The sequence below is a fragment of the Xyrauchen texanus genome, chromosome 30 (genome assembly GCF_025860055.1).
Source record: "Xyrauchen texanus isolate HMW12.3.18 chromosome 30, RBS_HiC_50CHRs, whole genome shotgun sequence".
In the NCBI taxonomy this organism is placed as follows: Eukaryota; Metazoa; Chordata; class Actinopteri; order Cypriniformes; family Catostomidae; genus Xyrauchen; species Xyrauchen texanus.
In genome coordinates, this window is record NC_068305.1 from 24,305,808 (window position 1) to 24,318,597 (window position 12,790).

The 12,790-nt window shown below is 40.7% G+C and overlaps 1 protein-coding gene across 3 annotated transcripts in view; it reads left to right on the forward strand.

Moving 5' to 3' along the window:
* ppp4r4 (protein phosphatase 4, regulatory subunit 4) overlaps nucleotides 1-12,790 on the forward strand; it is a 96,263-nt gene that overhangs the window by 50,900 nt on the left and 32,573 nt on the right. For all 3 annotated transcript variants that reach the window (XR_007968111.1, XM_052098694.1, XM_052098695.1), the window contains 3 exons: nucleotides 4,318-4,401; nucleotides 6,744-6,926; nucleotides 7,012-7,117. Coding sequence is in view for 2 of the 3 variants with exons in the window: in XM_052098694.1 (XP_051954654.1) it covers nucleotides 4,318-4,401; nucleotides 6,744-6,926; nucleotides 7,012-7,117 (373 nt within the window). In the remaining variant the exon portion in view is untranslated. The remainder of the gene's footprint in view (nucleotides 1-4,317; nucleotides 4,402-6,743; nucleotides 6,927-7,011; nucleotides 7,118-12,790) is intronic.

Genomic DNA, 12,790 nt, shown 5'->3' on the forward strand with positions numbered 1-12,790 from the left:
CAGCCTGAGGTACGAGCTCAGTGGCTAGTCAAGATAAGACGCGAGAACTTCACTCCTACCAATAACACCCGCGTATGCAGTCGACATTTTAAGCTAGAAGATTTCATCATAACCACAGGACGCCGAAAACTTGTTCAAGGAGCTGTGCCATGTCTTTTTGAGTGGAACAATTTTTGTTTACCAGCGCCAAGGACTGTATTTTTCTCTATGAGCTTCCATATACTGCTTATATATTTTGTAATTTACTATGCTGTTTGTTTTTTTGTATCTTGTGATATACCTTTCAGAAAATTGTCTGAAATATTGACAATGTTTACATGTCATTTATTGTCTTTTACACTACCAGGAGGAACACAAATACATGAGTTAATTCAGACATTTATTATACAAAGACACAAGCTGTCATACTACACTCAACAATAACATGGCTCCTATAATTGTAACATTGTGATGCAACGTTTGACATTTTGTATGAGTTATGAGTTTGTAGATAACTAGTCCACATAACTGCACATAATACAGTACTCAACAGTACTTTAATGCTTCTTTGCACTTCTGGTTGGATGTCAACTGCATTTCATTGGCTCTGTACCTGTACTCTGCTAAATGACAATAAAATTTAATGTAATCTAATAACTACTAACACTGAATTCATAATAACAAAAGGTACCTCAGTATAGGTTTGTTGTTTATGTACATACATGTGCATTTCTTAAAGAGAACTATTTACATTGATTTTCACACAAACACATGTTTTGTACAGTCTGATGCAGTAATGCAACATTATGATTAAGGCTCTGCCAGCCACACAGGAGCACTCAACCTCATAGAGCTGAACAGGAGTGGAGTCTTCTAGGACAATCTTTTAAAAAACAAAAAAGTGTGTTATCAGCAGAGATCACAAACTGATCAGATATCTCAAAGTCAAAAGTGCATTTTGCATTATTTTTCAAGTTAGCTACTATGAGTTAGAGAATGAGGTTACTTTAGGGTTAGTAAGAAAGTAAGTTAGTTAAACACAACACAATATAAACAGCAAAGCAACTGTCTCAACAACCAGCTTCTGGGGTTTCATATAGGAATGGTAGGTCTACTAGAACACTAATAGGGCAGGCAAGTGTCATCATAGTGTTACCTACTTCAAACGTTTGGCTAGCTAGATAGTTGTCTAAGATGTTCAACTTGTTTAGGTAATTATACATTTGTTTGCCAGTTTAACCCATCATTGCCAAATTGAAGCCCCAGAACAGAACTGGTTGGATCAGACGAACAACTGAACTGTCTTTCATCCTACTCTGATGGTGTGAGGTTTCTCATGTTTCCTCAAAGATCTATGACAGGTAGCACGGATGCTGACTCTCCCTGTCTGTCTTTACTTGATACTGGGGATAACCAAATACTGTCAATACATGTAACTGAACAACACAAGTCATTAGTATATGGGTGATTCTTAGACTATGGGCACTTTTATGTACTTTGTAACCAAAAATGTCATTTTTAAAAAATATGACCAAAGTACAATTGATATGGATTGCAAGAGTAGATTTGTGTAATACTTTTTATATTATAATACATTACAATACTTTTTATATTTAGATTATAATATTATTTTTATTTCTAAATTATACTTTTATATTAATTGATTTCATTTAGATGAATGAAAATTAAATTTTGTTGCATCATTTATTGCTTATATTTTTGCCTTGCCATAAGTTGTGTCAGTTATTTACACGCACTGTAACCGTTCATCTTTGAGACAAATCAGTTGTATACATCAAACTCAGCACTACACTAAAAACAGTTGTGGTTATGTTTAATGGTTTGTGAATTGAGTTTACTGAGTGTGATGAGTTTAATTGTTTTTCTAATAAACATCTCCACTGTTTCTCTACATTCACGTTAATTCATTGTAATTTCCATCACCACCCACATTTTTAAAAAGTATTTAAAAGTTCTCATCACACATTAAAAATGTATCCACAATTTACTGAGATCATGCTCTATTTAATATAAAAATGCAAGTCATTTATTTTCTAATAAGCTCTTGCCCAAACCAGTATTACATTTCAGAGTGTGACAGGTGTACTGTTCACCGTTTGGTCCTTAGGGCAGTTAATTTATCTCATTGACAAATGTATAATTATTGTACATTGTGGAAAAACTGATAAAACTAGTTACAAAAATGATCCTAGACAATTCTTGACTGACATAAGTTATTCTGTTTTTAAATAACAGCATTGAGATGTGGTGGAAATGACATTTCACTGCTGTTATCTAAAAACAGAATAACTCATAACTTCTTAGTTATGAGACTAACACAGTCTCATAACTTCTCTTGTAATCTAAGTTTGTCCTCTTACAGACCTTAAAACTAGACAAATAATTTAAACTTATGAGACGGTGTTACGTGACTTTTGAACAAGTTTTTTTTATTCAACTTCACAAGCCTAAAAGTGCCCCTTGTTGAAGAAACGCCCATACATTTATTCAATGTCAGATAGTAAAATGAACATATAATAAACCACATGTGACCAACAACTAAAATTAATCGTTTAATAAGTATTTTGTAAAGGTTACTTTCTAGCCTAACGTCACCTAGCATCATCGCTAACGTTAGGGCTACAGCTAGCTAAAGACATAGCATAACTTACCTTCATTATTGTCAATGAATGAAGAGACGTATATCTTGAAACCCTTTTCCCTCTTGCTCTTGGGAGCCGGTGATGACGCTTGAATTATTCGGTGTACGTCATTTATCGTTATCCTTGGCAGATGTTGAAGGGATCTGGTGTAGAAAGCCATGTTTATCTGGTCCTAGTCTAACCTGACAATTACCGGCGTCGTCGATGAACCTAACGTAGCGTTAGACCGGAAATACCATCGCCCACCAGTGACGTCTGACAATCATGGAACGTTCGTAAAATCAACTAGCCAATAGCATTAACCTTCCAAATCATAGATAAATGCAATGAAGCCCACTTGCCCACATTGCCCGAAAACCTCCCCATTAAGGGGTCAAAATGAACTAAATAAATCAGACAAATTTGCTGGGAATAAAATGCCCAAATGCTTAATGCCCTGTCTGGGCCACTGGAAGGCACCCGGCCAGCATGCTGCCAGTGCCAAAGCCTTGGATTTAGACCAATAGATTCTGCATCCTGAAAACTTAAAAAGGTATTAATAATTCTGTGGAGGCAAGGCATATATCCAATGGGGTCAGAGATGAATAATAAAATATAATCTGCGTAAAGCAAAAGCTTATGCACCATTCCTCCCACCACCACCCCTGGAAAATCATCCTCCTTTCTTATCGCAGCTGCTGATGGCTCCAGGGCAACCCTGCCGGTTGCCCATATCCAGAGTAAAATAACCAGACATTAATCCATTTGTTTGTACCACCACTACCGGATTACTATAAAGTAACTTAATCCATCCAATAAAAGTGTTCCTGGACCCGTATATTTCCAAAATCTTAGATCCATATCAAAGGCCTTTTCAGCATCAAGTGAGATGGCAGCGACCGGAGTCCGATCATTCGCCGCTGACCACATGATATCAATGATATCATGTGGTACCCCTTTTTAATAAACAGACTGATCCGGGCTTGTGTCATGGTTGGTGGAAGCTTCCCATTCTTTAATGATTCTGTATAAACCTCTGACAAAAGTAGAGCCAGTTCTGTAGCATAAGATCTTAGAAATTCAGCGGCAATTCCATCTGGCCCCAGAGCCTTGCCTGTATGTAGGCAAGGCCTTAATTACCTCGCCAAGCTCCTCCAAGGTAAATGTTTTGCTCAGTCGTCAGTTTAGGGAGTTCTAATGGTTCTGCAAAGTTTCTAATATCTTCATCAGTAGACGAAGATATTAGAACTATAGAGATCAAGATATAATTCTTTAAAAGCATTATTAATATCAATAAATATTACACCACCTGCAGATTTCAGGAAATGGTAGAAAAAGACTCTATCTGCTTTATGTATCTAGCCAAAAGCTTTCAAAGGGATAGTTTTTTAATCATTTACTCGACCTCATGTTGTTCTTAACCTTTATGACTTTTATTCTTCCATGCAACTCAAAAGGAGATGTTAGGTAGATTGTTACGAACTGACAGCCTCCGTCACTATTCACTTTCATGCAGCATTTTTCATTTAATAAAAGTAAATGGTGTCAAGGCAAATATATCATGTATGGTTGAACAGTTTTCATTACAAAATGATCTTACTCAAACCTATCTACTGGCTTTTGTTCGGATGGTAGAAGTGTACTTATGAAACATGTAATGAGGAGATGTTATTGATTTGAAGGACTTTGACTGCAGGTACTGGATGCTCTGTTGAATAATCTTCAGGAGACTTTAGAGCTGGCCACTTCAAGAGGGGAGGGAGCAGGACCTGAGAGCAAGGTACCAGTTACTGTAAATGTGCTTTAACTTGCTTGTGTGTGTTAGTTACAATGTTGGTCTTATGCATAAAAGCTAAACATAAACAACAACACTGTGGTGGTAATTTTGTCTTGTGATAGTATAAGATGGTAATACCAAGGTACATGGTTCTAATGATTACTAGTTTTTAATTATTGTCTTTTTTTTTTCATTGACCAATGCCAAAACTGATATTTAAACAGCAGGATAGAAGATGGCTGATACTGGTAGTATAATACTGTTGAATGATAGGAAAGATGTACAGTATACAAAATTGCTGAATCTAAAAGAATGTCTCGGTTACTGACGTAACCTCCGTTCCCTAAAGGAGGGAATGAGACGTTGTGTCGATGAAGTGATACTAGGGGTCGTCCTTGGGAGCCACAGACACCTCTGATCTTTCAGAAAAGGCCAATGGGAATCGGCTAGTGGAATTTGCATGCCACTCGCTCTGACAGATGGCTGGAATGCAACCACTCATTCAGGCTTTGTGCTGAGGAGCCGAGACAAGGTCCTGGCCTTTTCAGCAGGTAGTTCAGTGTTGTGGCAGGAAGGACACTCGACATTGTGTTGATGAAGTGACACAAAATGTCATGACTACTGAACTGTTACGTGGACTAGCGGTGCGAGATGGGCAGACCTCTGTGTGCCTCATGGCCAGCACACCAGGCTGTCACATAACCTCCCATTTTACATTTACATTTTTACATTTGGCAGACGCTTTTATCCAAAGCGACTTACAGTGCAATTATTACAGGGACAATCCCCCCCGGAGCAACCAGGAGTTAAGTGCCTTGCTCAAGGACACAACGGTGGTGGCCGTGGGGTTAGAACCTGTGACCTTCTGATTAACCGCCCTGTGCTTTAGCCACTACACCACCACCACTCCGCCACCAAAACCTCCCCCAACCCTCTTGTAGGTGTCATACAGACAAATAAGTCCACTGCACAAAAAATAAGGACCACTGACCCAGCCACAACCTCTTCTCTTTTTTTTCACCCCAAAAGGAACTAAATCCTTCAGCTGGGAGCCATATAAGGTCCAGTGGTAGGGTGGGGGGGGGGTTCTATAAACAAGGTGACCAGGGGCAGAGGGACCTCTGCCCAAGAAAGAAGCGTTTTACCAACGGGGAAACCATTTTGCGGAAAATACATCACACAGGGTTACCAAATGGATAACCAGCACATGTTGAGCACCTACAGGGGGTAGGAGGAGAGCACCTACTGGCAGCAGAGGAGACTGTGCACACACAACAAATCCCGGGAGTGAGCTAGGATCAGCCAGTCATTGAGATAGTTGAGACTGCGGATGCCCACTTCCCTTAATTGGGCAAGGGCTGCCTCTGCGACCTTCGTGAAGGTGCGGGGTGACAAGGACAGACTGAAGGGGAGGACCTTTTACAGGTGTGCCCGGCCCTCGAAAGCAAACAGCAGGAAGGGTCTGTGTTGACGTAAAACCGAGACATGGAAGTACGCATCCTTCAGGTCTGCCGCCGCATACCAATCTTTATGCCGGACGCTTGCTAAAATGTGTTTTTGCCAGAACTTCCCTCGTTATCTGAGCGACTTGGCTTGGTGCACTTACAAGAGAGCAGTGGCGTGCATGACAGAGGCGCAGGTTGACGTAAACCTACAGGCCTTGGACGAGGGTTTAGGACGGCCCTCCAGGTAGCGGGTGCACCGCGATCGCCTTATACACCTGGGGAATCGTCGAGTACCTACTGGCAGTCCCACCATTGAGGGTAGTGAGGGTGGAAAAGCTCAGAGACCGGGCAGTAAAAAGTGCATTTTTGCATGTTAATCGACCGATATATAGGTCCATATTCCTAAACCATGTTCATACCATATTCACGAACCATGTTATTTATGTTTAAATCAATATTGTACTCAAAGGTACTGCAAAAAATACCATAGTACATGTCCAAACCATGGTATTGCCATGGTATGTGTCAAAACAGCATGGTAATATCATGGTATTTTTGCTGGTGTTCTCTAATTCTAATTTAGCTTTAGCTGCCATTATTTTGGTGCTAACAGAAATAAATAAACTAAATGTTTATTACTAAATATAACTAAACCAGGAGTGGTTTGATCCCCACAGCCTCCACCATTGTGTGCTTGAGCAAGGCACTTAACTCCGGGTTGCTCCGGGGTGGTATTGTCCCTGTAATAAGTGCACTGTAAGTCTTTTTGGATAAAAGCGTCTGCCAAATGCATAAATGTAAATGTAATGTTTTTACCTTCAATTCTTAGCTAATGTCAAAATTACAAATAGAATAGGCATTACTTTAAAACAAACCCCTCTCTCATTCTCTGCCTTACAGCAGGTGAACGTACAAGATTTGGTGCCTGCTCTGGTGGCGGCGGAACAGAAAGCAGCAGCATCACTGCGCTGGCGGGTTCATGAGAAACTTCTGCAGTGCTACTCCTGTCTGCCCCGTGTCATCTCTGGAGACCAGATCTACTTCCGCTTCCTTCCCAGAATGTTCAACATCATCACGACCAATGTAAACTTGTGACATGCACAATGCTGCCTGTACAGTTTCTCACTCGAAACATGTTTAATCTGTACTTCTCTATATGCCATACTAGAATGTTCTGCCTGTCCAGCGGGAAGCTGCCAGAACATTATGTGTGTTCTTGCGTTATAACCGCAAACAGGAACAGCGGCAAGAGATAATCAGCAAAATAATGCAAGGTAATGCTTATTTTATACAACATACCTTCTAATCCGACAGTTCTTCTAATCTGAATGGACAAACGGTGTGATGTTTAAGTATGGAAGTAAATTCACGACTAAAGTCTTTGAAGCATAAAAGCATGTTGAATTGCTCTAATCAAAAAACTAAATGCATTGTATTATCAGTGCTTGCATTTGAATGTGTTGAATTTACTGTGCTTGCATTTAAATGTGTTGCATTTTACAGTGCTTACATTTTGGGAGGCTGAAATTTAACATTATTGTATTTTTAAGCATTGAATATTTCATTTGAAAACATTTTACAACTTATTTCCAAACAATTTCCAATATATATATATATATATATATACACTCACCTAAAGGATTATTAGGAACACCATACTAATACTGTGTTTGACCCCCTTTCGCCTTCAGAACTGCCTTAATTGTACGTGGCATTGATTCAACAAGGTGCTGAAAGCATTCTTTAGAAATGTTGGCCTATATTGATAGGATAGCATCTTGCAGTTGATGGAGATTTGTGGGATGCACATCCAGGGCACGAAGCTCCCGTTCCACCACATCCCAAAGATGCTCTATTGGGTTGATATCTGGTTACTGTGGGGGCCATTTTAGTACAGTGAACTCATTGTCATGTTCAAGAAACCAATTTGAAATGATTCGAGCTTTGTGACATGGTGCATTATCCTGCTGGAAGTAGCCATCAGAGGATGGGTACATGGTGGCCATAAAGGGATGGACATGGTCAGAAACAATGCTCAGGTAGGCCGTGGCATTTAAACGATGCCCTCAGGCACTAAGGGGCCTAAAGTGTGCCAAGAAAACATCCCCCACACCATTACACCACCACCGGCAGCCTGCACAGTGGTAACAAGGCATGATGGATCCATGTTCTCATTCTGTTTACGCCAAATTCTGACTCTGCCATCTGAATGTCTCAACAGAAATCGAGACTCATCAGACCAGGCAACATTTTTCCAGTCTTCAACTGTCCAATTTTGGTGAGCTCTTGCAAATTGTAGCCTCTTTTTCCTATTTGTAGTGGAGATGAGTGGTACCCGGTGGGGTCTTCTGCTGTTGTAGCCCATCCGCCTCAAGGTTGTGCATGTTGTGGCTTCACAAATGCTTTGCTGGCACCAACAACCATGCCACGCTCAAAATTGCTTAAATCACCTTTCTTTCCCATTCTGACATTCAGTTTGGAGTTCAGGAGATTGTCTTGACCAGGACCACACCCCTAAATGCATTGAAGCAACTGCCATGTGATTGGTTGATTAGATAATTGCATTAATGAGAAATTGAACAGGTGTTCCTAATAATCCTTTAGGTGAGTGTATATATATACACACACACAATCTAGATTTTTCAACAGGTAAAATTCAGCCTGTTCTATTTCGCTTAACAAAATTTGCTTCCTCAAATTCAGTGGTTCAAATTCGGTTGGAAATTCAACTTCCTTGAACATTCCTTCAAAATCCAGGAACTGCAGGAAAAGCAGCATAGTACCGATACACAATCTCCAACTGATGCCGTTAGTTCTCACCAGTAGGTGGTGCAATACAATCAGGTGTTGACTGCTGAAGACCAAAGCTACAGGTAGAGAGAACAGCCACGTACGTTTTGATAGTTTGTTCTTCAAAATTGTTCATGGAGTTTGTTTTTAAAAATTATTAATGGGTAGAAAATAGATAAATATTTGATTTGCAAATGTGGGTGGACATGAAACATTCCTATCCACTGATTGGTCAACCCGCATCATCATCATCATCAGTTCCTCAGTGCCGTGCAACAGAATAAATATCCACCGCTGCTCAACTTTTATTGCAACTGTATATTATCTCTCAACAAATAACTGGACTAAGGAATGCCTGTGACACAAACCGTACTAGTCAGGGAAGGGTCTAGTTGGCACAAAGGTCTAGCTTTGTGCCAACTTTCTTCTGCGTAGGCATGGGTTCTGCAACCTATGTGTGCCAGAGAAATATTAGTTGTCTGTTTTAGAAATGGCCTCACACGGGGTTCTGATCTGATTTATGTCCCTCGCATCAGCACGCAAAATGGCTTAGCCTAATTAGACACACAGCCTGTTTTATTTATCTGTCAGCTATAAAAATCTCTATCAAAAGGTGCGGCGGAGCTGCGCACCCAGCGCGACCCATTGTAGTGAAGCGCAGTTTCCAGTGACACTAATTAAAACGTTAGTATCACTAAAGTAATACTTGATCTCTACAGTGCATTTCCCAAAAAGCATCATGTGGCAGGGTGGAGGGTGGGGCCGGGTCATGATTCTGCACACCAGGCCCCTAATCAGGCTGATTAGCCCGAGAGGGATAAGGGTTGACTGGAGACGGCAGTGCGAAAGAGAGAGAGATTTACGGGCAGCTGTCCAACACCTGTGTGTGTGTGTGTGTGTTTGTATTTTTGTTTCAGTTTTATATGAAAATATTATTTATATTGTCAAGCCGGTTCTCGCCTCCTCCTTTCCCTTGTATCCCTTTACACTGGTGCCGAAACCCGGGAAGGAGGAGGGATGTGCCGTAGTGGTGTTCTCGCCGCTTCCATCCACCCTAAAGGAGCAGCCACGGCATTCCGCTGAAGGATGGAGGAGCCCGGCCGCAGACCTCGAGGGGAGGAGGGGCTCCCAACCAACCGCCTGGAGCGGTTACCACTGCCAGGGGCGGGGGAGACCCCTACCGTCCACCAAAAATGTGGCGGGTATTCCATCCGCAAGGGGCCTGAGGACTGTCTCCGATCCGCCTGGGGAGGTATGGCTGTCGTCCATTAGAGGGGTGGAGGAGTGGCCGAGGATCAAGCTACGGCGTATCGGAGAACCGGCGTGTAAGTGTTTTTTTTTCTCTCTTTCTCTTTCTCTCACTGCCACTCCATGTTGGCCTTTTCCCTCTCTATTTAAATGTTTTGGTAATTTGGCACAATCGCCGTTATAACATGTAGGTGCCACATTTTTTCCCCTCCCCTTGTCCCCTCCCCTGATCCAGGTAGACGGGGATGACCTGCCAGGGCGCAAGGCAAATTAATGACACTTTTACCAATGGAGTTGGTAGGCCTATTAATTTATCCAATTAGGCTTAATATTTAATCTTAAATTAAATGTATGTATGTATTAAATTATTTTGGAGCGTTACATAATTATTTTCCAAAATCCAGAATACAAATGCACAGGTAAATGAAGGGACAATTTGCAGTTTCTGACAAAAAGTAATACACCAGGTTTTATATTCACTGATGTTAAAACTTAATTTAGGAAAATAAATAAATGTGTGATGCATTTAATGAAAAAGAAAAATGACAATACTGTCTAATGTAGCCAAAACAAACTTTTGGCTACATTATAGCCCCTTATTATGATTCATATTGCCTGTGTTCACAAACAGGCATTTCTATCATTAATCTCTATAAAGTTGAGTATCAATCTGAAACCCCATCTTACCAAAGTCATCATTATTTCTTTAATTAAATGCAGTGATCGTCATTAAATTTCAGCATCTCGACAAGGTTACATATCATTTCCATGCTTGTCAGTATTTCTGCATTATTGTCATGTTGAGAAGACAAACTCCTGGACATATTTGCCAAGGTTTCAGCATTGGACCAGACAGCTCCCGTAACAAAGCATTTAAATTCTACTTTATAACGAGCAATCTAAGTGCTGTTTTGGGAAACATGTGTTCTCTATGTAAAATAACATGTGGCATTAATTAAGATGATCATAAAAGTTTAAGTTGCAACTTGTTATTGGGAAAATCAGCCTATATTATTTTTTGTTGTAAAAAATACACATTAATTTATTACCATTTATCCTATGTAAGGTTGCGAAGGTACTGGAGCCTATCCTAGGAACATGTTTTTTTTTTATTATCTAACATTAGAAAAGCTGAAAATTTACCTTTGATTTTTACAAATGAAGATAGGCAGATATGTCTCTTCTGGAAATTAATGAAATGTTAGCCTAGATAAGATTATTTTAATGTTTATAACATTTTGTATGTAAGACAGACAGACACGTGGTGATACAGAAACAAAACAAAGCCACCTGCTCTCACAAGACACAGCAAAACACCCGATTGGCATGAGAGCACATCGCTACATAATAAGGCAATATACGCCCATGCCAACTGACAAACGAGACAAGATAATGCATAGCAACTCCAAGCAAAGTAATGCCACACATTCTCACACTAAACAAAACCTCCCACACACACATCTGACACCTTAGACCGACGTGACCGAACCTCAGCACAACATAAAGACAGCTCACGATCCGAGCGCAAGCCCTTTATTTCTCCCAATTTGGCATGCCTAATTCCAATGTGCTTTTAAGTCCTTGTGATCGCGTAGTGATTCGCCTCAATCCGGGTGGCGGAGGATGAATCTCAGCTGCCTCCGCGTCTGAGACCGTCAACCCGCGCATCTTATCACGTGGCTTGTTGAGCATGTTGACACGGAGACATAGCATGTGTGGAGGCTTCACGGCATCCATGCTCAACTCACCACGCACCCCACTGAGAATTAACCACATTATAGCGACTTCGAGGAGGTTACCTCATGTGACTCTACCCTCCCTAGAAACTGGGCCAATTTGGTTGCTTAGGAGACCTGGTTGGAGTCACTCAGCACACCCTGGGATTCGAACTACGATAGCAAACTCCAGGGGTGGTAGCCAAGGGTTTGCGTCTCTTGAGCGCGGTTGCACAATAGGGTGTGGCGCACAGCGCAGAGGGAACATTACCTCCGCCCAGAAGACATGTCCAAGATTTTGCGATAGCAAAGTAGACATCTGGTGCATTTTACAAGTTCTTTGTTGTAACACTGTCAGTATGCTATATTTGTGGATTTTCCAAGATAGAAACAAAGATTATCGATCACATATGAATGGGTTAAAATTTTTAAATGCAGATGTGAGCGCACTGCGCAGCTCTGGGCCTCGTTTCCCAAAAGCATTGTAAGCCTAGATCATACAATGCATCTTAGGTATAAACAGATAAATTAATAAGTAAACAAATAATATATTAAGTGTTGGCATGATTTAACTGAACAATAACTTGCTGCCATGCATAAAAATTGTCTGTGCAGTATATTGGCTCCTCATCTCCTCTTCCTCTCTGACACCTAAGGGTGGTCTCATCCTCGCCACATGTTGTGTAGTACCGCGCATGTTGTGTAGCATTGCTGTTACGCTAACACTTTTGGGAGTAAAGAGCAGATCTCCCTTTGATTGGTGAATATCCCTTAAGTGCAGCTTCCACATGTCTCCTTATTTTGCACTCTGCAATAACAATGTCAACCTTGTTATATTCAATTAATGCTTGATGTCATTAGCAGGACCATACACAGGGTCTCCACTGTCTTCACTGATCCTGGAAGCTTTAATCTTGACCCACAGAGCAAATTTTAAAATGAAAAGTACTGAAGTGCTACTAACTTTCTACTTAGTGCTTCGGGAATCCCAGCCACTATTTGAAAGCCAGGGCTTGGGATCATAAGAGTGCACAAGTTGGTTTGCCTGGTTAAAATTAACTGTAAAATTAAACCTAATTTTAAAATGAACGGAATTTTATGGCTGACGTCATCAATGCTAATCGTAAACCATACCCAAAAATATTTTACTTAATACTGATGAAATTATAAACAAAAAATACTAATAATAAGTTG